Source organism: Lissotriton helveticus, chromosome 5_1 (assembly GCF_964261635.1).
Source record: "Lissotriton helveticus chromosome 5_1, aLisHel1.1, whole genome shotgun sequence".
Taxonomy (NCBI): Eukaryota; Metazoa; Chordata; class Amphibia; order Caudata; family Salamandridae; genus Lissotriton; species Lissotriton helveticus.
This window is the reverse complement of record NC_136065.1, coordinates 467,474,895-467,498,769: the sequence shown is the minus strand read 5'-3', so window position 1 is coordinate 467,498,769 and position 23,875 is coordinate 467,474,895. Positions and strand designations below refer to the sequence as shown.

The 23,875-nt window shown below is 45.6% G+C and overlaps 1 protein-coding gene across 2 annotated transcripts in view; it reads right to left on the bottom strand.

Annotated features, from left to right (window-relative positions):
* Window positions 1-23,875, bottom strand: part of CHUK (component of inhibitor of nuclear factor kappa B kinase complex) — a 559,943-nt gene that overhangs the window by 330,551 nt on the left and 205,517 nt on the right. For both annotated transcript variants that reach the window (XR_013594756.1, XM_078642754.1), the window contains exon 6: window positions 4,789-4,878. Coding sequence is in view for 1 of the 2 variants with exons in the window: in XM_078642754.1 (XP_078498880.1) it covers window positions 4,789-4,878 (90 nt within the window). In the remaining variant the exon portion in view is untranslated. The remainder of the gene's footprint in view (window positions 1-4,788; window positions 4,879-23,875) is intronic.

The following is a 23,875-nucleotide window of genomic DNA, read 5'->3' as shown; positions in this document are numbered from 1 at the left end:
CTATATAGGTAGGTGTTAGTATGTTATTTAGGCTGGAACCAGCAATTTCCATTGCGTTTACTAGGTCACGGGAGGCTAGATGGTTTTTCAACTCTTCACCGTTTCTACATACGGGGCTATCACGATACATGTGAGCATTAAAATCCCCTCCAATGCAAATGCCATCAAAGGGTCCATACTTCCGCCCCTCCAAAATTTCATCAATAAAATGAAACAATAGAATAAAGTTATCATTGGGACGAGAAACAAAATCATTATTATAAAAATTAATTATACATAGTTTCATCCTCTTAGTGTACTTCATAGCCATAAAACATTTACCCGGTGTGGGGATCAGTTTTGTTTGTACCCCGGATTGTATTTTAGTCCAAATAGATAAGCCCCCACTTGGACGACCCATAGGTGAGGGGGAAGCCTGTAGATTATAGCAACAGAAACCCTCCATTACGCGTGTAGTGGTGCACCAAGTCTCTTGTAACATCAAAATGTCGCAGTTGTTACTAACCCAATCTGACCATTCTTTAATTTTCAATTTAGAGTTGAGTCCCGCTATGTTCCAGGTCACGAGAGATATATGGGAATCCTGCATTAGTCTCTGGTTCGAGGGTTTAACTCTAGTTACAGTCCGTTGTATGGGTTGTGAGACTTCCAAGATTTCAGTGAGGGGTGCCACTGATGGTTCAACTGAGTTAAGCGTTGTAGGTCAGTCTAGCATATCCAAGTCTGACAGAGGGGCAAATCTATTAGACAAGTTGAGCGGGAATAGAGCTGGTTGAAATTGCATAGGGGATGGCTGGAAGTGCATTGGTGGTGGGTGGAACTGCATTACAGGTGGCCGAGATTGCATTAACGGTTGCCTATAAAAATAGCTCAAAGGCAACATAGTTGCAACAGTAGAGATAGCAGAACAGTTGCCAGTTCTGCTGAGAAGGTGTCTAACAGTTCCAGGGTTCTTAAAATTGAGAACTATACAGTCACCTTCCTTATCTTTGTGTAAGGGCCCAACCCAAAACACCCTTCGAGCCGATATGATCTCTCCTGAGATATCATATCCGACACCTTTGTGTTTAGTTAGCCAGTCTATGCATTTATTTCGCAGTTGCACCCATGACTCCCCCTGTTCCTCCCTCAAAGGCGGTACTCCTGCAAGGACCAGGACAAACGGGCAGGCGTCCGGTGGCAGATGTAAAGTAGGCCCTTGATGTTTAAAAGGCCTGTTTGTCCCTGCCTTCCCATTACCTTTGTTGCTAGCAGCAGTTGATCTTATTGCTGTAGTAGAATGGATCAGGTCGTTGTTATTTGTGATAGTTTTGTTAGGGATAACAGGAGGGGCAGTTTTCCTAGGCGCAGGTATTGGAACGGGTTTTAGGGGTAAGTTAGATTTTACCAAGTTCTTCCCTTCATTGTTAGGCCGGGGTAGAGTCGTGGGTGTTGATGACAATGTGTTGCTTACCGATTCAAGTTCTTTTAAGAGGCGGTCAGCTCTAATTTGATCCAGGATAACAGAACCCTTTCTTTTTGCTTCTTCGTTTTTAACCAGGTTATCTAGTCTATCGAGTCTTTTAAAAACATTATTAAACTGGTTGATCATTTGTTTCTGTAGTCTATTAAAAATGGTGTCAACTATGGTATCAATTAGATTCCCATTCTGTTTCGTAAGATAATAGTTGTCTCCCATTAGTGTTGTTTGGGTCCATATCGTGTTAGAGGTCCCATTTAAATTGGCAGTGGTTGCTGTAGGAGTATCATCTTCATCCGCTAAATCTTTATCCACAATAACAGTTTGTGCCCCAGTGGGTTTTTGTTTATTCCACAGACTCTGGGACGTGGGCTGATTTTTACTAATTAGTGGTTGCTTCCTTTTATTGGCGCTTGGCTTAGCAATGCCTCTTTTACGTTTTTCCCCTCCCTGTTTATTTCCGGTTTCCAGTAATCCCGGGATGGTGGCTTCATACTGGGAAGCAATTGTAATAGTGGGAACAGTTTCAGGCGGTGAAGGTAGGGGAGAGGTTAATACCAATGCCGGTTTTGTAATGACAACAGCTGGAGATAGTGGAATACCAGGGCTATTTGGCAGTGATATTGGCTGTGTAACATTATTGGTAAAACTCAGACATTCTCCGTTCGGTGTCAGCTATTTCATTGGAAACCAAGCTCAGTGCGTTTTCGAGTAAGGACTCGAATGTTGCGGGAGGGAAAGGAAAGTCATCCTGTGTAGCAGCAATGTTGGCAGACGCCATGCTAGGAGAAGAAAGTGGGAAAGTGGGAAAGACTCACCACGGGCGGGTTGACGAGGTTAGAGGGGTGGCCCGCCCGACCACAGTCGTCCACGGACGGCCACAGACGGCCCGCCCTCTGCCCGGGCTCCGCCCGGCGTCGCCCGCGCGCGTCCCCCGACGCGGAGGGAGCGTTCGGTTTTTGTGGCGCCTCCGGGCGCGCAGGCAGCGTCAGGCAGCAGGAAGTGGTTGCAAAGCTCCCTGGGAGCTGTAGTCTCTAGCCGCGGGCCGCTAGTTGGAGATTGCGGCGCGGCGAGACCACAGCATGCAGGACCCAGGAGTGAGTGAGCGACCGTCACCAGGTTAGTTCTCCAAGACCCTTGGCGTGATGTGAGCCCCCGCTCCACCGAGGGAGCGTCCGGTTTTTGTGGCGCCTCCGGGCGCGCAGGCAGCGTCAGGCAGCAGGAAGTGGTGGTCAAACAATTCCTAAAGGGTCTTTTCAGGGTTTTCCCTCCAGTTCGGCCTCCGCCTCCAAGTTGGCATCTCAATTTGGTTCTGGCTCATCTCATGAGACCTCCGTTCGAGCCTGTTCACAGAGCGGATTTAAAGTTTTTATTGTGGACTTTGGCTCTCCTTTTGGCTTTTACGTCAGCTAGGAGAGTTGGGGAACTGCAAGCTCTCTCAATTATGGAACCCTTTTTGCAGTTCAAAAATGACTCTAATTCTAAGAACAAATCCGAAAGTTATTCCAAAGGTCCCTTCGGATTTCCATTTGAACAAGCCTGTAGTTCTGAAAGCTTTTTTCCCTCGACCCACGTCTCCAGCAGAAAGGACTCTACATTCCCTGGATTTCCAGAGCTGTCTCAAATTCTATCTAGAGCGCACAAAGGATTTCAGAAAATCTTCACAACTCTTTGTGGCTTATAGTGCTACTCGAAAAGGGGTTTCCCTTTCAAAATAAAGAATCTCATGTTGGATTTCAAGTGCAATTCATTATTGCCACCAAGTGACGGGTAAGCCGCTAGAAAGACATGTACGAGCTCACTTCACGAGATCAGTCTCATCCTCTGCTGCTCTCTTCGCTGGAGTTCCTATCAAAGACATTTGTTGGGCAGCTACATGGAGCAGTGCCCACGTTCACAAAGCATTACTGCTTGGAGTGAGGCGGCAGTTGGAGAAGCAGTCCTGAGGAATCTTTTCCGATGAGCGGTGAGCTTTACCTTCTATCCCTCCTTCCTATGATTGCACATTTTGTATCTGATAATGTTTACGAACTACTGTTTCAATGGTTTTTTGCTTCTTATAACAGTATGGATACTAATGTATTTTGATGCTTATGTCACAAAATGTGCTTCTATTGCTTACTGCTAGCTATTCTGATACAAGCTATGGGAATCTGTGAAAGTTCCAATACGGGGGCAAGAAAACAAGTTACTTACCTGTAACTTTGGTTCCCCAGTATTGGTAACTTTCATAGATTCCCATGCGCCCACCCTCCTCCCCTGGGAAAGCTCAGCCTTCAGCAGATGTGGTTACTGTTACACAATGGCTACGAAAATCTGAGGCTCCGATGTTCTCTCAGGAGGGTTCTATGGGGTGAGGCTAATCTGATTGGTTGTTGCAAGTTTTTGGTCTCTTTTACAAAATGAGGTGGATATGCTACAAAATGAGATGAGGCCTAGGCCTTTCTTTCTCTTTTGTACCTACTGCTATGGTATTTTTTATTTACCAAGGCTCCCATTCTGTCGACAGGGAATGATACAAGCCATGGGAATCTATGAAAGTTCCAATACTGCGGCAAGTTAGGTTTTCTTGCTCTTGTGGGATACCTGCAATTTGATATGAGGGTGTCAGGACAACATCTATTTTCAGAGGCCACACATCAACATTTTTCTGCAGCCTCTGTTTGATATTGTCGTGGAAGCTTACTAGAACCTCGGTGATTACGTTAAACCACTTGGATGCTGAGGTATCTGCAACAATTTACTGTAATTTCCATTGAAATGAATGGGCACTCCATGACGAGTTACCCTTGTCATTAGCATTCAAGTGGTTAAGAGAAATGGGTTCAAATCATCACTGTTTGTGCACTGAGATGCCGCATCACATTTGGTGCTCTTGTAAACCATAACTCTGAATGCCTGAATCCCATAAATCAAGAAAGGTGGTCTGTCACTGGTGTTTCATAACTGGACAGACATGTCATGATCCATGGAATCAAGTTTGTCTGTACAGATCCCAGAACTTAAAATGTACACCTCCAGCTGCAACCACTACCACCTCTGTACCACTTTACCGGCTCCACCTCTGCCTGCACCATCATCATCCACCTGCACATTGTGCATCTGTAAGCATAATCCTATCAGCTTGTAATGGACCTCTTTCCCAACTTTCTACATACTCTGTGTTCAGGGAATTATATTACAGGCTACGATGTTATGGTCTTCATTGCCTACACCACCCTCAAAAGTGTAATACCCTCGTTCCATGCTGTGCAGACCAGAAGCCACCCAAGCAAAAATAAAAAAAGGCAAGCAAAACAATACATGCTGCTCACAAATTGTCATCTTACCAAATACTGTAACGTTCCCACAAAAGAGGTGCACAAGCTGCCTTGGTCCAGGTCTTTGGCATACCCCAAGTCTATTATTTTATGAACAATCTGAAAACAGACAGCAACAGGTTACGTAAAGATAATAAAAATGAAGCACAAGAGAAAATGAAGACTACAACAATTTCTGGATGCTACTTTTGATACGAGTAATGCGGTGCTAGAATGGAACAGAAGTAGGTAAGGACAGGAACACATTTTTTGAGAATCGCGATTCATGGTGTTAGGAAGGCACAACTCCAGGCCTGATCTTATCCTAGGTTCTATTACTACAACAGATTGCAGTTTAGACTGCCTAGGAGCGCAGCAAAGCGAAATCAGAGGCTTTGTATTTTTATTTGACCCACTGTTTTGATCTAAATGAAATGCAGTCCTTTTAATATAAAGCTGGACTTATTTTCAGAAAGTTTACCAAATGGAAATAGTTATTGTGTGTAGGAAAACGGGGTTCTGTTGTAGTAGCCCCCCCTCCCGCATTGTGTGCCTGGTATCTGATGCAACTTTGACTGTGTGTGTACTGAGTCCCTGGGAACCAGGTCGCCCTGAAGCCTCTTTGTGCATGTTGTGCATTAGAGTGATGACAATACTGTTGGGCTGGACTGCATTCCCGTGTTAATCTCTTACATCAAAGAGTCCTTGAAAGGGGGCGTATTTTGCAACCCCGGGCTAATATATGGAGTCATCTGCCTAGCAGGCTTCGTGTCGCGGTACCAAGCTACTGAGCCACCGTCTATTTATCAATGGCTCTTAAAAGTGGTCTTCTAGCACCCAGGCAGTCGCACAGCTAAACACATTGAGACAAGTGCGGCCGGCATGTAGGGCGGGCGGGGAGGGGGGAGATGTGAGCGGGACGGTAATTAAAATTTTGAAAACGTACCTTCCCCCGGATCATACGTCGCCACCTCCGCTCCTGCTGGTCCGGGCAGAGTCTGCGTTTTAGCTAGGCAGCCTCCCTCCCCTCCCCTCTGCCAATCACAAGGCTGCAATGGCCGCGTTGTGATTGGTGCAGACGGCACCCAGCCGGGCGCCTGTAGGGAGGCCATTTTCTCTATGTAGACAGCCTATGACGAAAAAGGGAGAGTGCGCATGACTGATTTGGTCGGCCCCAGAGGGCCGACCAAACATTCAGGGCCCACAGTGCGAGTTTTACCATTTTATGTTTCTGTTTCTCGCACTGCGAAAAAGCAGCGAGGCGATGCCCCCACGTCCCAATGGAGGAGCGGCCGCTGTCCAGAGCATTGTGAGACCTGAGCTACCTTGTCGGTTCCGCCTGACTTGTCTCCCAGCCTGCAGCCTCTTTGCAACCAGACCGTTCACCACTAAAGTGAATGGGACACCCAATGCTGTAACACCTCTGCACCGGATGTCCCAGAGTCTCCCAAGGTGACCTGCTGGAATGGCCTTGGCCCTTGCCCCGTACTCACCTTAAGTCCAGGAGATTCGTCCCATAAGGCACTATGAAGGACCCGAATGCAGTACATGTTTTTGGGCACCCGATGCTGAAAAGCAGCTCTGCACTCGGCCACACAAGTGCTGCCCAGGTGACCGGTTGGTGCAGCCTTGGACCTTGCCCCCTACTTACTTTAAGTCCAGGAGACTGGTCCCGCAAGTCGCTGTGAAGTACCTGTATGCAGTGTATGTCTTTCCTTCAATGGATAACATTACCGCTTCAGAAATTGCACTGTGTCCATTTTTAAAAACTGTAATAATTCATAGCTCGAAAAGTACTTACCAGATTCCAATCTTTAGTATCTAAATTCATGTAAAAGTATGTGTAATTTTTATAAACAGGTTATGTTAAAATTATTTTTTTTAAAGCGCATGTACACCAGACGGTTTCATGGCGCTGTGAGCGGAGAAGAGACAGAAAGACCGGCAGTGGGGATGAAATGGGTAGATAGTGCATTACTCCTAACTCTGGCAAAAGAATAGAGTTTTCAGCCGGGATCTGAAGTGGGGGCAGGACGTGGTTAATCTAAATTCAACAGGAAGTGAATTCCAACGGGAGGGGGCAAGAAAGGAGAATCTAAGGTCTACATGTTTCTTGCAACAAAAGGTAGGGGTTGTAAGAAGAGCCAGGCGGGAGGAGCGAAGGTTACGAGGGGGAAAATAACGGTGAAGCAGGGAAGAAATAAAAACTGGGCCAAGGCCAGCCAGTGCTTTGAAGATAATACAGCCTAGTTTAAATTCACAACGTTTGGCCACTGGGAGCCAATGGAGGCTTTTAAGCAGAGGGTGGACATGGTGGTGTCTAGGTTGATGAAAGATGAGTCTGGCGGCCTGATTTTGCACCAGCGGCGAAGCTGGTAAGCCGGAATGCCAACATAGAGTGAGTTGGCGTAGTCGATACAGGAGATGACCAGGGCCAGAAGAGCCAGGGTTAGAGCCTCTGTGGTTAAAAAGTGAGAGATCTTGCGAATTCTGCGGAGATGGAAAAAGCAGGAGGACACCACGGCACTAATCTGAGACTTCATGGAAAGATCTTTACAAATAATGACCCCCAGGCTTTTGGCCGATTCAGCCGGGGAAGGAGGGGAGCCGAGGCTGGAGGGCCAAAAATTAGAGTTCCATGGGTTGGAAATGCCTCCGGTCAAGATTAGCTCAGTCTTGTCGGGATTGAGTTTCAAGTGATTGACCTCCATCCAATTACTAATGAGGCACATGGTGGACTGGAAGTTATGGATGGAGTGGTCTGAGGAATCAATCTCGAAGACCAGTTGGATGTTGTCTGCATAGTTAAAAGCAGTGACCTTACTCCCGCGTAGGGACCGAATAACGGTGGGCAGGTACAAATTAAAAAGAAGGGGGGAAAGGGAAGATCCCTGGGGGACGCCACATGTCAGCGTAACTTTTTCTGCAGAAAAGTTGGAAAGGCGGACAGCCTGATGTCAATTGCTAAGAAAGGAGGAGATCCACCTGAGGGCCGACCCCTGGATGCCGGCGTCGCTGACACTGTCGATTAAGATGTTATAGTCGACCATGTCAAAGGCCGCCGACAAATCCAGGAGCACTAATGCTTGAGGTGCAGAATTCCTTCATAGAGTGTGATCTCAGTTACTGCCTTTGTGTGTGCAATAAATGCTTAGCACTAACCTCTGATATGCCAAACTGCTCGCCCACTCTACCACAAAAGAGAGCCTTTAGGGTGTCATTTGTGTCTCTGTAATTCCTTTGAGGTTTGCCTGGACTCTTGACACAGCGTACCTCTTTTTTGGTCCACTATATAAAGAGCCACAAGGACGATGGTTCTTTATTTTTCCAAACTGTATCATCTATTTTTCCCCAGTTTGTTATCTAGAGTAAATTCAAAGATTTAAAAAAATACTTTAAGTGACCTAATTGTTCCTCTATCCAAAAGGAAAATGTTACTTACCCTGTAAGCATCTGCTCATGGCATGTAGTGCAGTAGATTCACATGTTATGTATACTTTCAGCATCTAGTATTGTTGTTCGCATGTGTACAACTTGTTTTTCTGCGCAGTAAACCTGAGTCAAGGAACCTAAGGACTCCACCTAATAGTGTTATTGCACATGGGCATTAACTTCATTGTCAGATTGTTTTTTCCTGCATGTAGGGCAGGATTTGGAAATAGAGCACAAAGTATATTCGAATAATATGACCATGCAAAACAGACAAAGGCAACGAAAGAAAGTAGCTATCTGCAACAACCTCAGCTGACCGGGCAGAAGGGTGGGTACATGCGAATCTACAGCACAACATGCCAAGTATAGATGTTTACAAGTTAAGTAACATTTTCTGTTTGCGGCATGTGTAACTGTAGATATACACGCTGTGTACAGACTGTAAAAGCATTCCTCCCAAAAGCGATGTCTTAAGACTGAGGAGATTGCAGCGGACTGAGAAATTGTGAGCTTGTCAACCGGGCCCACTCTAGCTTGTTGTCTAGCCAGGACATCCACGCAGTAGTGCTTGCTAAAGGTATGAGGCGTTGACTTGGTAGGTGCTTTACAGATGTCAGCTAATGGAACATTACCTAAGAAAGCCATAGAAGCCCCTTTCTTACTAGTGGAAGTAGGTCTTGGAGAGACGGGCAGAGATATTTCTGCTTTGGCATAACAAGTCTGTATACACTTGACCAATCATCGTGCAACTTCTGCCTTGGAAAGAGCATGCCCTTTGTGGGGCTTGCAGTGAGAAACAGATGCTGTGTCTTACAGCAGGGCACTGTCCTGTCAATGTAGTACATTAGCACTCTCTTGAAATTAAGAGTGTGCAGAGTGCATTCTGCGACAGTCTCTGGGTGTGGAAAAGGCAAGAAGCTCAATTGTCTGGGTACGGTGGAAACTGGAGACCACCATGGGCGGGCATTTTGGATTGGTTTGAGATTCACTATCTTGATGTACTTGTGAAAAACAGATCTTCTGAGGTAAGAGTGTGCATTTCACTGACTGTTTTGAGAGAGGTGATGGCTACAAGGAAGGCCAATTTCCAGGATAAGAGTGGAAGTGATTCAAAAGGGGGGCCCATCAGTCTTGTGAGACAACGTTAAAGTTCCAAAAGGGAGCAGGGTAAGTCAGTGGTGAAAAAACGTTTCTGAGGCCTTCCATGAACACCTTAATGACTGGAATTCTAAATAGGGAAATATGTTGCCTAATCTGCAAATAGGCAGCTACTAGATGTAAACAAATAGATGTATAGGCAAGTCCTAAGTTCTGTGGGCGAAGGAGGTAACAAACAATATGTTGCACAGACACAGAGTAGATTAATGTGTTTGGCAAGACAGTTGTGCAATAAATGTTTCCATGTGGCTGCGTAACAGGTCCTGGTAGTAAGCCACTGTGCCTCTTTGAGAATAGACGTGCACTGTTCTGACAGATTAAGGTAACCAAATTCTAAGACCTCAGGAGCCAGATCGCAAGGTTGAGCTGTTGACTGTGTGGTTGTCTGAGAGTTTTGTGTGAGAAGATCTGGCCTGTTTGGGAGATTTTTGTGTGGGAGAGAGAGTTATAGTAGTGTGGAGTACCATGGCTGGCATGCCCAGGTTGGTGCTACCAAGACGAGTATGAGGGAATATCGGTCTCAGCCTACTGACCACAAACGGTAGGAGTGGGAGTGACAGAAAAGCAGAAGCAAATATTTCAGACAACTCATCCATAGTGCATTGCCCAGGGTCTGTGGGTATGGTAGTCTGGTGCTGAAGTTTGGCCATTTTGCGTTTTTGGCAGTGGCAAACAGATCTATCAGTGGGAACCCCCAAAGGTGAAAGGACGTGTGTAGGACCTGGGAGATGAGTTCCCATTTGTGGACTTGTTGATTTGTCCTGCGGACCAGGTCCGCTAGATCGTTATTGAGGGAAGCTGGCTCTTCACACAATATATCTATTTTAATGTATCATATAAATAATTCAGGAGTTAACTTATCAGTGGACAGGGGCCTTGCCATGGCAATCCATCATTTCTCTGCTAGGGGGGTAGTGTGGTCGGGCAGGCTTAGGCTTATCACAATGGAGTGCAAGACATCGGAAAATACACTCAATAGTCAATAAGTGAGAGACAACTCAAGAAGGAGATCCAAACCAATTTATAAAAGTAACCATTATCTTTATATTTGATTTGGCACCTAAAACAATTCACTCAGCTAAGTAAGTTTTTTAACAAAAATACTTTAGAGTTCAAAAAGTAGACAAGGCAATTTCTGAAGGATGCAATGTTATCCAATGGGAGGAAAAATCAATGAGGTATTCAGGTATAGTACAGCAACTTACCAGACACTTCTCCAGGAGTGAATGTGAAGGGTTGGGCAAGGCGCCAGCAGAACACCTCCAGTGGCGCTAGGGCGGCCGGGTGCAGAGCTACAAGACAGCGATGAGTGCCCAATGTTATTCTATGGAGAATGGTAACAGTAAAAAGAGGCTGCATGCTTTGAATGGGGGACCAGTTAGGCTGAACCAGCAGGGGGGCTCAGGCCTCACAATGCTTGGTGGATGCAGGGACACAGTGGGTCCTCTTCTCTACGGCCCATGTGCGACAGGTGCTGAGGTGTCCTTAGGGGCCGGTTTTTCTTACCGGGAGCAGTCGCGGTAGAGGGGGTCTGCGTGCAGAGGCTGAAGGCAATGTCGGAAGTCCATAAGAGGTATCACCACACTAGACAAGATCTCTGGAGGACTCGTATCCACACCAACAGCGTTGGCCCACTTCAACTCTGGCCTGGAGGAACAGGTGTAGTGATGCCTTCAGGCATCAGGTTTCGTTTGTCATGGAGTCCTTCCAGGAGTCGTTGGGTGTCTGCAGGATGCAGGGAAGCAGGTCCGCTGCTTCTCAGGAGATCTTGGTTCCTGAGTGAAGCGGTGACCGGTCTCCCGGGCTTTGAGGACTTAGCATCTGCAGGACAGTCGACTTGGTGCAATTGGCGAAAGCAGTAGGCTGGCAGGCAGGGTTGGCGCCAAGTCAGTTGCTGGATCTTTTGTTCTTGCAGGATGAGACTCTTCACATCCTTTTCTGAGGACGGATAGAATCGCCTCCTCTGGTGCTAGGGACACCCCTAAATATTGAACTTGGGGAGTGTAGGGTAGCTGCCATTGGGGTCACTATGCCCCCTATAAAACCACTTCCTGTGGGAAGTGGGCATAACCCTGACCCACAATTCCTAAGTATGACATCACAAAGATGGCTACCTCTGAAAAGTCGTGCCCACCTCAGTTTAGCCCACCTTAGGGGTGGGACTAGCCTGGGGTGGAATACCTACATGACTAGCTAATTTTCCTGCCTATCTAGGTGCCAAAGGGGCTCTGGACATAGGGGGTCAGTATCCGCTTCTGTGAGGGGAACCAGATCCGCATGTCAAAGGCAGCAGCTCTTTGAAGCTTGCCAGCCTAGGAAGGCTAATCAGCAGGTCATCCTATAGGAGGGGGTGCAACACCCTCTTCCCAGACACGCTTTTATTCTGGGTCTCCTGAGAGCAAAACGGCTCTCACCCCGGGAGCTCAATAAAGTGTCTTGGGTGGCAGGCAGGCAAAAACCAGTCAGCGAGGACACCAGAAGCTGGTAGGTTTTCAGGGGGCACCTCTAAGGTGCCCTCTTTGTGCATGTATTGGTAAATCCAAAACTGGAATCAGTGTGGGTTTATCAATTAGAGATGTTGATACCAAACATCCCTATTTTCAGTGGAGCCATCTTGTAGCTGGTGAACTTGTTTTCACCAGTGTCTGGTAGATATTCTAAAATGGCTTCCCTTTCCACTTGTACTGGCTTGAATGGAACTCAGCAGCACAGGAGAATGTCTGCTCATGCAGGTATGCCCTTACATGTAATACCAAGCACTCTGCCTTAAGGCTGTAAGGACTGCTGTAGGGGTAGTCCTGACACAAGGATGGGTGTCAGGTCGTGTTATCACTTTTGTCCACACCAAAACACGTAGCCTGCGATAGCAGACCTGCATGAGTTTGGTTAGGGGTGGCACAATTCGTGCTGCAGTCTTGAGGGGCCCTCCTTAGTACCTCAGGCTCTAGGTACCATTTACTAGCCTTTACTAGAGACTTATAGAGGGTGCTATAGGTATTGTCAATTGGGGGAACAATGGTACAGTTTTGGGAAATAGATCTGGCACTGGGGACCTGGTTAACAGGACCCAGTGCACTTCCAGTCAAAATCCCACCATGTACCAAGGAAAAAGTGGGGATGACCATGTCAAAAAGGAGTACTTTCCGACAGTTGTCCACCCCTGGAATGTGCTGAATGAGGAGATTGACTTTGTGATGGGGGCACTTTGAGGCACTTCTCAACAGCCTTACCTGCCGTGCGGGGAACGGCCAACCTCAGTGATATCCCTGCCGTGAGGGGAACGACCAGCAATCACGCCATCTTTGCCGTGAGGGGAACGGCTTCAGCGGGACCAGACCGCACCCGAGGGGCTACATCCCCCAGCAGCCCCGGCACACCGGCGCTGATGCTGCGCCCGTAGGTGCTATAACAGCGCAGAACATCTCCCGCCTCGCAGGACGCGCGCGGGAGTGCGCCGGGCTGAGCACGGGCAAAGGGCGGGCCGTCTGTGGCCGGACGAGGCAGGGCAGGGCCACGGACTTTGGTTCTGGGACAAGCTCTGGTGCCCCCTAGGTAGCAGGCTCCGGCTTCAGTAATTGAGACTGTATTTGCATCTTCTCAGTTGCACTCTTGTTTGTTTGTTCCCAGGACTGTGTTCCTTTGAATAATATTTTAACTGTCTAAGGGAATATCACTTTGTTCCTAATTAAGGCTTTCGGATTTTTAATAATCGTCGTGAGCATTTTGAGAGAGTTAATCATGTCTAAATGTAACAAAGTAAACACTCGTCCCGCCCTAGCTACTCTTGACAATTATCTTGTTAAAGTAGTAGATAAAATCAATAAGGAACGCTGACTATCATTGGGTCGGGGGAGCCCCTCTGTTCCTTTACCCAGCACACCCAAGTCACCTATATCCTTGTCGACCTCTTTAGTCGATGTTAGTTGCAACTCGGAGTTGCCTGTACTTCCAACCACGGCTACTCCTATAGAATCAGAGCCTAACCTGGTCACGCCCGAGTCCCCTCATGATACAATAGTATCTGGCTCCCCGGCTCCAAGAGCCCAGAGGGTATTAAGATCTGGGAGGAGCATTAGTAGGATAAACATACCAAAACGGCGGGGGAAACATAACAAAAAAGGACCGGAGCCACTATCTAACAGTGCTTTAAGTGACCCAGCAGCTGTTACTAATAATCCCCAGGTTAAACTAGTTCCTGAACAGTTAGAGCTCTTGATTAGCATTATTGATGCAAAGTTTGATAAAATCATCAAACCTTTAATGGACAAACTTGACACCATTTCGGGGGAGGTAATGAGGTTGGGAGGCCTTTTGAGTTTACATACAGGGTCTAATGTTAGCTTAGAAACTAGTTCAATGGTTCTATAACGGAGATACCAAAGATTTCCAAAAAGGGATCATGCCCAGTTACTGTAGCTGTATCCAACCCTGAGCCTACAGTGTGTTTAAACACCCCTATTGCCATAGTCCCAGTGGATAAGCCAGGGCCAGTTAAAGAGAAGACTAGGCAACATGGTTATTCGCAGCCCGACTTACCCCCAGACTGTGCCCCATATGTGGCAGTTCTAACCAATGTTCCACCAGTCAGGGAGTCAGGGCCTTATGGCAATGTGGAAACACACGAATCCCTGAAGAATAAAACTGTGGGTTGGCTTAATCGAGAGTGTGGTTTCCCAGTAGCTTTGTCTGATCAGATTCTAACCACCACTAGAACTAATTGGATAGGGAAATCAAAGAAAAATATTAGTGGTGACTGTGTAATAGTTAATTTTAAAAATCCACATCTTGCCACCACCTCTTTGATTAGAGCTACTTCCCGCCCACCGAATGATCAGGGAAATTCACTTATACCTTTGGGGTTTTTCTATAGACATTTATTTGCTCAGCCTACAAAAGACTCTGGGGGGAGAAGAGGTAGTGCCTCTAGTATGTCTAGAGGTTTTGAGCTGGTAACATCTAATCGTTACCAAATCAAATCAAATCAAATCAAATAAGACTTTATTTCGGTTAATATTTCAAACCATAAAAAGTACATACATTGATTACTTTATCAAATTGCACATCAATACATTATTAAAAAACATTATACACAAATATCATTAAAATCATCATGATTGTTTAGTTAGCAGAAAATGGCCTGCTGGTCCTGACATAGTGCAATATCGCTTAAAAAAGATCATAGGTCTAAGCAAGTTCTTATTCTCAGTGCAAGTTTTAAAAACGACAAAATATGGAGTACACAGTCCTGGTGCAAAAGCTGCAAATAAATGAGGGCAGGTCTGATTTGTTTAAAATCCAATGATCTCAGCAAATCAACAAGAAAGTAACGTCTGGGATAATCATAAAACCTACATAAAAATATAAAATGTAGCAAATCCTGGGGAGACTTCCCGTCGCAGCCACAGGGAGCTACATGTTTACTAAAAATGTCTGATTTGGGTCTTATTAAAAGCTGCTGAAAAGTGTTAAATCTGAACCTAGTCAGCAGGAACTTTTCATGTGAGCTGAAGGCACAAGCCAAGTAGGGCTCCATTCCACCACACGACTTTAGCATGATAAACTTTCTAACACTTGGTTTCAGCACTTCCACACTTTCTCTGTCCGCCATTTTAAATTTGAGATAGGCTCTTTTTACCGCTGTTATGTCCCCCTTCACAATGCCACTCGGATGGGAAAACAGTTTAGGGCACCCCAGCATTTCAAAGCAAGATTTCAAGTATTTGAGCCAGGGGATGCGCATACAGCTGTCCTGAGATGTTACATCCCGTACAATCTGGTGAGTGAGTGGTATCTCCTTGTTAAGCCACAGCGAGACCCAGCAGGTCAGTGGCTTCAGTGCTAGGTTATCGCATAAAAACGGTGTCCCCAACTCCTCGTGCACCACAAGGTTCGGGGTACTCGCAGGGACACATAGTAACCGTTTAAAGAAGGTGTTTTCGATAACCTGTAATTGAGTATTAGACACATAGCCCCACAGTTCACTACCGTACACCGCCGTGGCTACAGACTTAGCATTATATAACTTAATCATTGCTGATATTGGTTTCTTTCCTATCTTTTTCGCGAGATTAAGGATGGTTCCATTAACCCTCAACATATCATTCTTCTTCTTCACCAGATGAGGGGCCCAACTTAACTTCGAGTCAAATAGCACACCCAGATAGGAAAAAGTCTCTGTGACCGGAATGGGACTATCATCAAGCTTGAATACAAAGTTCTTTCTTGGGCGTTGGCCAACCTGCATTATATAGGACTTAGAATTATTGACCATTAGGTCCCTATCAGACATAAAAACATTAAAAGCAGTTAAAAGTGCCTGGAGCCCCTTCTCTGTGCGCGAAATTAAAACCGCGTCATCCGCGTATAACAGCACGGGGATGCCCCTTCTACCTACTCTGGGGCAATCCACCTGTGTAGATTGTAGAGCTGCATCCAAATCGTTAATATAAAAATTAAAAAGAAAAGGGGCAAGAATACATCCCTGACGTACTCCTTTATTTATCATAAACTTATCAGTGGTGTCCCCATTAGATGAATATCTTACATTGGCACTAGTTTGATGGTGCATATCCACCAGGAAGTCGACAATCCCAATGTCGACTCCCCTCGCCCTCATGTGCTGCCACAGCCTCCCCCTGTTGACACAGTCGAAGGCTGACGACAGGTCCATGAAGGCGAGGTGGATCGTACCCTTCTGGGCTACCGTGTATTTGCTGAGTATGAGGAACAAATTAAGACACTGAGTTATCGTGGATCTGCCCTCGCAAAATCCATATTGAGATATGGACATGACATTATTTGCGGTTGCCCAACTAGTTATTCTCCTCAACAGAACTCTCCCGATAACTTTAATCTTTGAATCAATTAAGGAGATTGGACGGTAGCACAGTGGGCTACCCCTATCTCCCTTTTTGAAAACCGGGACAATGGTTGACACCCCCCAGGTCACTGGACATCCTACCACTGTGGCAGCGTTAAAAACCGCCTGCAAGATAGGAGCCCAGAAATGTGGTCTGGACTTAAATAGATCAGGGGGGATGCCATCTGGGCCGGGGGCTTTATTTGATGTTAAACCTTCTATGGCTTCAAGCACTTCGCCGCACTCAAACCTGAGTACTCCTTTAAATTCACTAGGATAGCACACACCATTTCCAAGATCGGCTGAAAAGTACAGTGATTCAAAGTGACGGAACCAATCCTCTTTCATTATACAGCACTCCAGCCCATCCCCCGGATATTCTGACAGGAATGGTTTTTTTACTAACTGCCAGAATTTCGTGCTACTATTTAGGGTCTCGGGGTCCAAAAGCTCATTCCAGGCCTCCACACGCAGAGTATCCTTATGTGTTTTAAGGGAAGACTTATATGCTTTGCGGCAGAGACGGATTTTCTCCTGATTCCGCGGTACATCTGCCAATGCCGCCTTCAGGTTACGGGCAGCTTTCGAGCACTCTTGGTTAAACCACCTTGGCCTGCATTTCTCTACATTTCCCTTTGAAGGTTTCGTAAGTAACCCTGACACTTTCCCCGCCAAAGCTTGAAAGGCATTAAGCACCCCCTCCGGATCTAACCCTGTACAATTAACAATTTCATCTGCACAGGATTCCTCTATATTTTTATACAGAAGGTCAGGGGTAATAGTTGACCACTTTAAGCGCCGCCTCCCATCGGTCGTTGTCAGATTGCCTTCAAGGCGTGAGGGCATGACATCTGAGAGGCCAAAACCCCTGAGACAAACCACAAGGGGGTTGTGATCACTGAACTCACTTTTGTTAATATCAAAGGATTCTAGGAAAGGCAACAAAGCTTCAGAAAATAGCATGTGGTCAATAAAGGTGCCTCTGCCATGCCCTTTAAAAGTCGGAGTGTCAAGGCTCTTACAGGGATCTCTAATTTCCATGCCCATTGTTAAGACTAAATCATTCATCATGGAATTGCAAAATTCACCCTCTGCTGTATGTACAAAATGTAGCCCATCTGCTCTATCGCAGTTTAAATCCCGTATACACTTCCTAAGGGGATCGCCACAAAGGTGCACATTGAAATCTCCCATGACCATTAAATTAAGGCTGTGTTTCCTCATGGAGACATTAATATATTCATCTAATACAGTTAGATCATTAGATGCTAGGATGGTATTAGTAGCATTGTAAAAATTGACCAATCCAACCCTATTACTTTTGGCAGACATAACAATACCCTGGGCACATGAACGTTGTACATTAATGGTGAGGATACTCGAGGTAATCAAAACAGAGACAAAGATCACCAAACCTCCCTTTGGTCTTCCTCTATTAGATGGAGTTGCTGGCACAGAGAACGCTTTATAACCTTCTAAGAACATTTCACACTCCACATCCCAAGTCTCTTGGAGGCAAATAACCTTATATTGTTTAATAAAAGTAACCCAATTTTCATCTGCCATTTTGGTTGCTAGACCCGCAACATTCCAAGACACAATGTTTACACATTTATTGGGCTCCTGTGGGTTGGTAGAGTCAGTAATGCATGTTAGATCAGCTACAGTTAATCCATCCTTACCCACAGGTACTTTATGTCAGTCACACATGTCAAGACCGGACAAAAGTTCGTATCTGTTATGTGTGTTGACGTTATAGCCCGTCTGGCGTTGCCCACCAAGATCAAGTCTGTTCCCTGGGTTAGTTGGAAAGCCTTGCCCGCCAGAATTAACTACATTGTATGTAAATTGCGTCCCATTACTCCCAATGTTCGGGGTCAGAGTATCAAACCGAGGTGTTGGCCTACTCAGTTGTGGGGGCGCCGTGCAAAGGTGAGCCTCTAGTATGTCTAGAGGTTTTGAGCTGGTAACATCTAATCGTTACCAACCTCTGAGTGGTTTAGATTCCAATGATTGACTGAACTCTGACCAGGTCCCCTCCCTGCCTGAAGTAAAAATTGTTCCCTGTGGAGGAGAGTCGGAAGGAAATGATATAGGGCTCCCTGTCATTGTAAGTGAGCATTATGATTGCCACATGATACGCAGTGCAGTGGGTGAACCTGTTGGGTGTATTGAGGGTCTTTTTGTAGTAGATAGGTTAAGTGTAACCCACCCTAATTCTAACGATACACTGGACAATCATCGTATCAGTCCAACTATCACTACCGCTGAAATTATGCAAACACCCACTGGGCCCCGAGCTGTTTCATCGCCAGTTGGAATGTTGCGGGTTTAACGTCCAAAGAGGATTGCCTGGGGTGGACAGAATTTGTTGATCTTTTTGATATTATCTGCCTCCAGGAAACTTGGTGTAAAAATTTTACCGGTTATAACGGTTTTGTTTCTTACCAATTACCCGCTACGGCATCAACTTCCGGTAGAGCTAAGGGAGGGCTTTTGGTTTTGATTTCTGTTAAAATCCCCATAATTGTTAAAAAACATGTTTTAGTGGGGGCTCACTCAAATGTTATGGTTGTCACAATATGAGGGTAGAAACATCCTTCTAATCAATTTTTATAATAACATTTTCGATGGCACCAGGCATTTGGTGATTAATCCCTTAGAGAGTGCCCTGGTTGATATCATAGAGGGTTCGAATGTTATTTTTGAATTAATTTTGGTAGGGGATTTTAATATTGCAGTTTGTCCCCTCTCCCACCAAAGTACGTGTGGGGTCACCAATCGTTTTGGGGATGCCGATCTCCATTTCCCCCATAAAATGTACGGGGAATCCTTGAACAACCTGTTAGCAGCACATGATATGGAAATACTGGAGAATGAGAAGAACGATTTAGGTGAGAGCATCCCCACTTTTTCAGGTAGGGGGGCAAATACTGTTATTGATTTTATATGTATGTCTTCTAATCTTATCCCCTGGAGTTTGGCCCCTAGGGTCGTGGATATCATGCTTAGCGACCACAACTGTATTACTATTGAGGCCACACTCTGGAAAGAAAAACCTGTACCTGATTTGGGTGTTATTGTTAACATTGAACCCCATAGACCTAACGGTACTGTGGAAAAGTAAATTTTGCCATGTTCTGTGTCCCTACGTGTCATCCGTCATATGTTATGTGTGCATGATTAAATATGCATATGTACTCCCCATGTCCGACTAATGACGCAATTATAGTTGTGTCCCCCTCTAGTATGCCAGTTTCCAGTCCTCGTGAATACTACGAATATCAGGCCTATGTAAAGTTATGTTGCCACGTTTCTCAGTGTGCACGTTATTCTATTATAGAGTCCCCGTTTCTAGGCCTCAAAAGGGCCTGGACACCAGATTCAGCTCCTGTCTCCTGAAGCCTCGCTGAGGAGCGATACAGCCCCACCTGTATCCTCGACCCTTCACTTACTTCCTGCCTCGCAGTGCCCGGCCCAGCCTGGCTCAGTCTCTGAGTCTGCCAAGAATATGTTATGATTCCAGTTATCAGTTCAGTCCTCCTTCTCTGCATTCCTAAGCTACTGAACTGCATCAATAGTTTCCGTCATTGTCTAGCCTTCACGTCTCCACGTTAGAGAAATACTGTATTCAATGGTCATTTAATATTCTTCATCACGCACTACATGTAGAATAATGCATGGTCCAGTCTTAGAATCAAGTTAGCCTTTCCTCTCCTGACTTATAGTTTATATCAACATGTTCTCTAAACATCAGATACTAGATACTGTTTAGGTACATGTCGCTCCGACCCTCCAGACTTCAGTCTCTGCTCCTAGTACAGAGTTCATAGCCCCCAGCTTCTCCTAGTGATACGTCATTGCCAGTTTGCGCGCACCACTAGGTTAGAGGTCCCGGCTCCTCAGGTAGCCCCCTCCATGGTTTCCGCCCCATTCATGACATATTCTGTTACGTTTGCATCACATGTCTATGTATACGCCCAGTTACACCTACTTTTTTCTTTATCTTTCGCGACTGCTACGCGTCACGCCTTCTGCTCCACCCACTGCTACGCCTACTGCAATGTAATGCTATGTGTTTGCGTTATGTATATATGCTCATGTATTGTTATTAAAAGTCAGCGCGCTCATCCCAGACCCGAGCCCCAGCAGCTGCTGGGCCCTGTCATCCTATTCCTATGCAGGTTGACCTGTTCCTGTCCTTATGCTGTAATAAACCTGCAAAACTCCTACTACCTCGAATCTTGACTCTTATTTATTGAGCTATCTGTTATGATATATGTCTAGTCAAAAATAGGGTATTATTTATTTATTTACCACAGTACTAGGTTAAGATGGAAAGGGGATAAGGCTGAAATGACGTCTGATTCAATCTTAATAGCTGCTTATTAGAAATCATTGCGATCCGTGAGCAAGCTAACGTCACTGTCGATCCTATTGGATATTTTACTAGAATTAATTCCATCATTGACAACAAGTTTACTAAAACAGCTGGGCGTAAGTCCGACCAACGATGGGGATGGTTCGACCATGCATGCACTATTGCGCTTAAAGAGCTTAAAGAGGCTCTGGCAGCCAAAACTAGAGATAGGAGCCAGGTGTCCCAGCTTAGAATAAACTATAAGATAATATTAAAGCGAAGGAAGACTGAGTTACAGCTTGAGGCCTGGGATAATTTGACTCTGGCTGCAGAGTCAAAAAATTGTACACTATTTTGGGCTACTGTTAATTGCCAGTTTCTCAAAGATGAGAAGGTACCAGAATTAACATCTATGGTTAATATGGAAACATGGATCTCCCACTTCTCTAATATCTTTGACTCAGACAAAGCCCTGGGTAACTGTAAGGACGGTTGGCCCATTGTCCCTTTGGACATTACCATTACTGAGGTTCTTGACAGTATTAGCGCTAGTAAAGGGGTAAAGGCTCAGGGTCCTGATGGGGTGCCCATCAACTTTTATAAGACAGTCCCCGAGGTATGGGGCCCACTGCTGGTTAAAGTTTTTAACGCAGCAGTTTGTCATGGGATACCCCCAACCTGGGAAGAATCAATTATCATTCCCATATTTAAGAAAGGCGACCGGGGGGATGTGAAAAATTACCGTCCAATTTCCTTGTTGGATTCCTCGGTGAAAATTATGAGCCGGGTACTTCTGGTTAGACTGGAAGAATGGGCAGAAACGGATGTATGACGTTATAACGCATACTTTAACAACGCATACCTTTACAACGCTATTTTTACAACGCAAGAACCATTACAACGAATTACCATTACAACGCATTTTTTTTTTACAACGCAATACTTTTACAACGCAATACCTTTACAACGTAAGTATTGGTAAGTATATAATATTTTTTTAAATGTAATTAATTAAATTTAATATAATTTATTTTAATTTAATATTATTTTTATTTTATTTGTACCCTGTATCCTTGTATTGGTAATTATATAATTTTAAAAAAAAATGTAATTAATTAAAATCAATATAATTTATTTTAATTTAATATTATTTTTAATTTATTTTTACCCTGTATCTATGTACCCCAAAACCCAAACCTGGCCCTGAACCCTAAAAATACCCCTTTACCCAAAAACCCAAACTTAGCCCTGAACCCTAAAAATACCCCTTTACCCAAAAACCCAAAACTGACCCTGAACCCTAAAAATACCCCTTTACCCAAAAACCCAAAACTGACCCTGAACCCTAAAAATACCCCTTTACCCAAAAACCCAAAACTGACCCTGAACCCTAAAAATACCCCTTTACCCAAAAACCAAAAACTAACCCTGAACCCTAAAAATACCCCTTTACTCAAAAACCCAAAACTGACCCTGAACCCTAAAAATACCCCTTTACCCAAAAACCCAAACCTTGCCCTGAACCCTAAAAATACCCCTGTACCCAAAAACCCAAACTTATAACATTTTTACTATAATAATATACTTACCAATACTTACGTTGTAAAGGTATTGCGTTGTAAAAGTATTGCGTTGTAAAAAAATGCGTTGTAATGGTAGTTCGTTGTAATGGTTCCTGCGTTGTAAAAGTTGCGTTGTAAAAGTAGTCCGTTGTAAAAGTTTCGTTGTAATGGTAACATACCGGCAGAAACCAACGAGATCCGGGCTAACTGCCAGTTTGGGTTCAGAAAAGGGCGTGGGACAATTGAGCAATGTTTAATTCTCGTACTTTTGATCGGGAAATACACCCAGGCCAAGAAGAGCTCTATCTATCTCTGCTTCGCAGATTTGAGCAGCGCTTTTGATATGGTGGACCACGCAATTCTCTGGGCAAAATTGATTGAAACGGGGGCACCTGCGGGTATCGTCTTTTTTTTGGCCCGACTATGTTAAATTACGTACTAGCGTTCGATATGGCTCTAATGGGGAGTGTACCACTAAATTTAAGATCGGGAGGGGTATAAGGCAGGGGTGTGTTTTAGCCCCCTTGCTTTTTACACTTTTCATTAATGAAGTGGACTCGGTTCTACAGACAGTAGTGGCAGATGCCCCGAGAGTTAATGATTTTAATGTCCCGGTATTACTCTACGCGGACGATGCCGTGCTGCTGTCTAGGACCCCGATAAGGCCTTCAACGCTTGATGGACGGGTTTTCGCAGTTTATCAAGAGTAGAAAACTTGTGATTTTGGGAGAGGCTGCAGGGTTCTCAGGGCAGCGCACTAGTCATCGTGCCTGAGGCTCATAAAACACCGCCCCATGCGAACGCGCAGCGGACGCCAAAGACCCAGTGGCAGTGGGTTCGTGGCAGCTGTTGCTCGCGTGTGGGAATGCCCTGTGAATCTTTTGTATTTATCTTTGCCTGACTACTAGGTTTTAGAGATTGTAATTTTAAAGACTAGCTTTTTTTAATAAAACTGCACTTTACCTGCTTGTTTGCTGATCGCCTCCCTCGCTCCTTCCCGCTCCCCTAGCCCCGGTCCGGCACGGCTGTGTGCCGATTGCTCTGGAGGGCTGACGGGGCAGCGGGAGCCATTTTGGGTGAGGCATTTCGTCATTGTTTTGTGGAGGCTGTGGGGTTCTCAGGGCAGAGCACTAGTCATCGCGCCTGAGGCTCATAAAACACCGCCCCATGTGAACGCGCAGCAGACGCGCGCACGCCGAAGGCGCGCCAAAGCGGCCGACCGGGGCTCGGGCCCCCCACTCTGCTCGTTTATATTCATATTCCACTTCACAACTACTGGTGTTACAGGTACAGTGGCTCCCTCAAACAGCCATTTGCGCACGGATTAGTGAACTCGGTCTAGCTCGTTCCCCTTCCTCTGTTATTACTCCTGTCATAAATCCCTCCCTCCCTTCTCTTTCTTTGGCCTCCCCCGGGTCCCCTCCTACCCCTCCTCTGCCACTTGCGTCACCCCACCTTTCAGCCTTTCTACTTAATACCAGATCGGCTGTCAAACACCACCTAGAATTGTTTGACTTTTTGGACACCGTTAAGCCGGACTTGCTATTTTTGACTGAGACTTGGTTCCGCACTGACTCTCTCCCCAGTGTGTTATCTGCCCTTCCCCCCTCCTATGTCATTCTCAGGGCCGACCGACCCGAGGGCCGAGCAGGTGGTGGAGTTGCCTTGGTTGCCCGGGCGGATCTCCACTTCCAAATACTTCCTTCCCCTTCCTTACCCATGGCGGACTGTCTGATCATTCGCTCC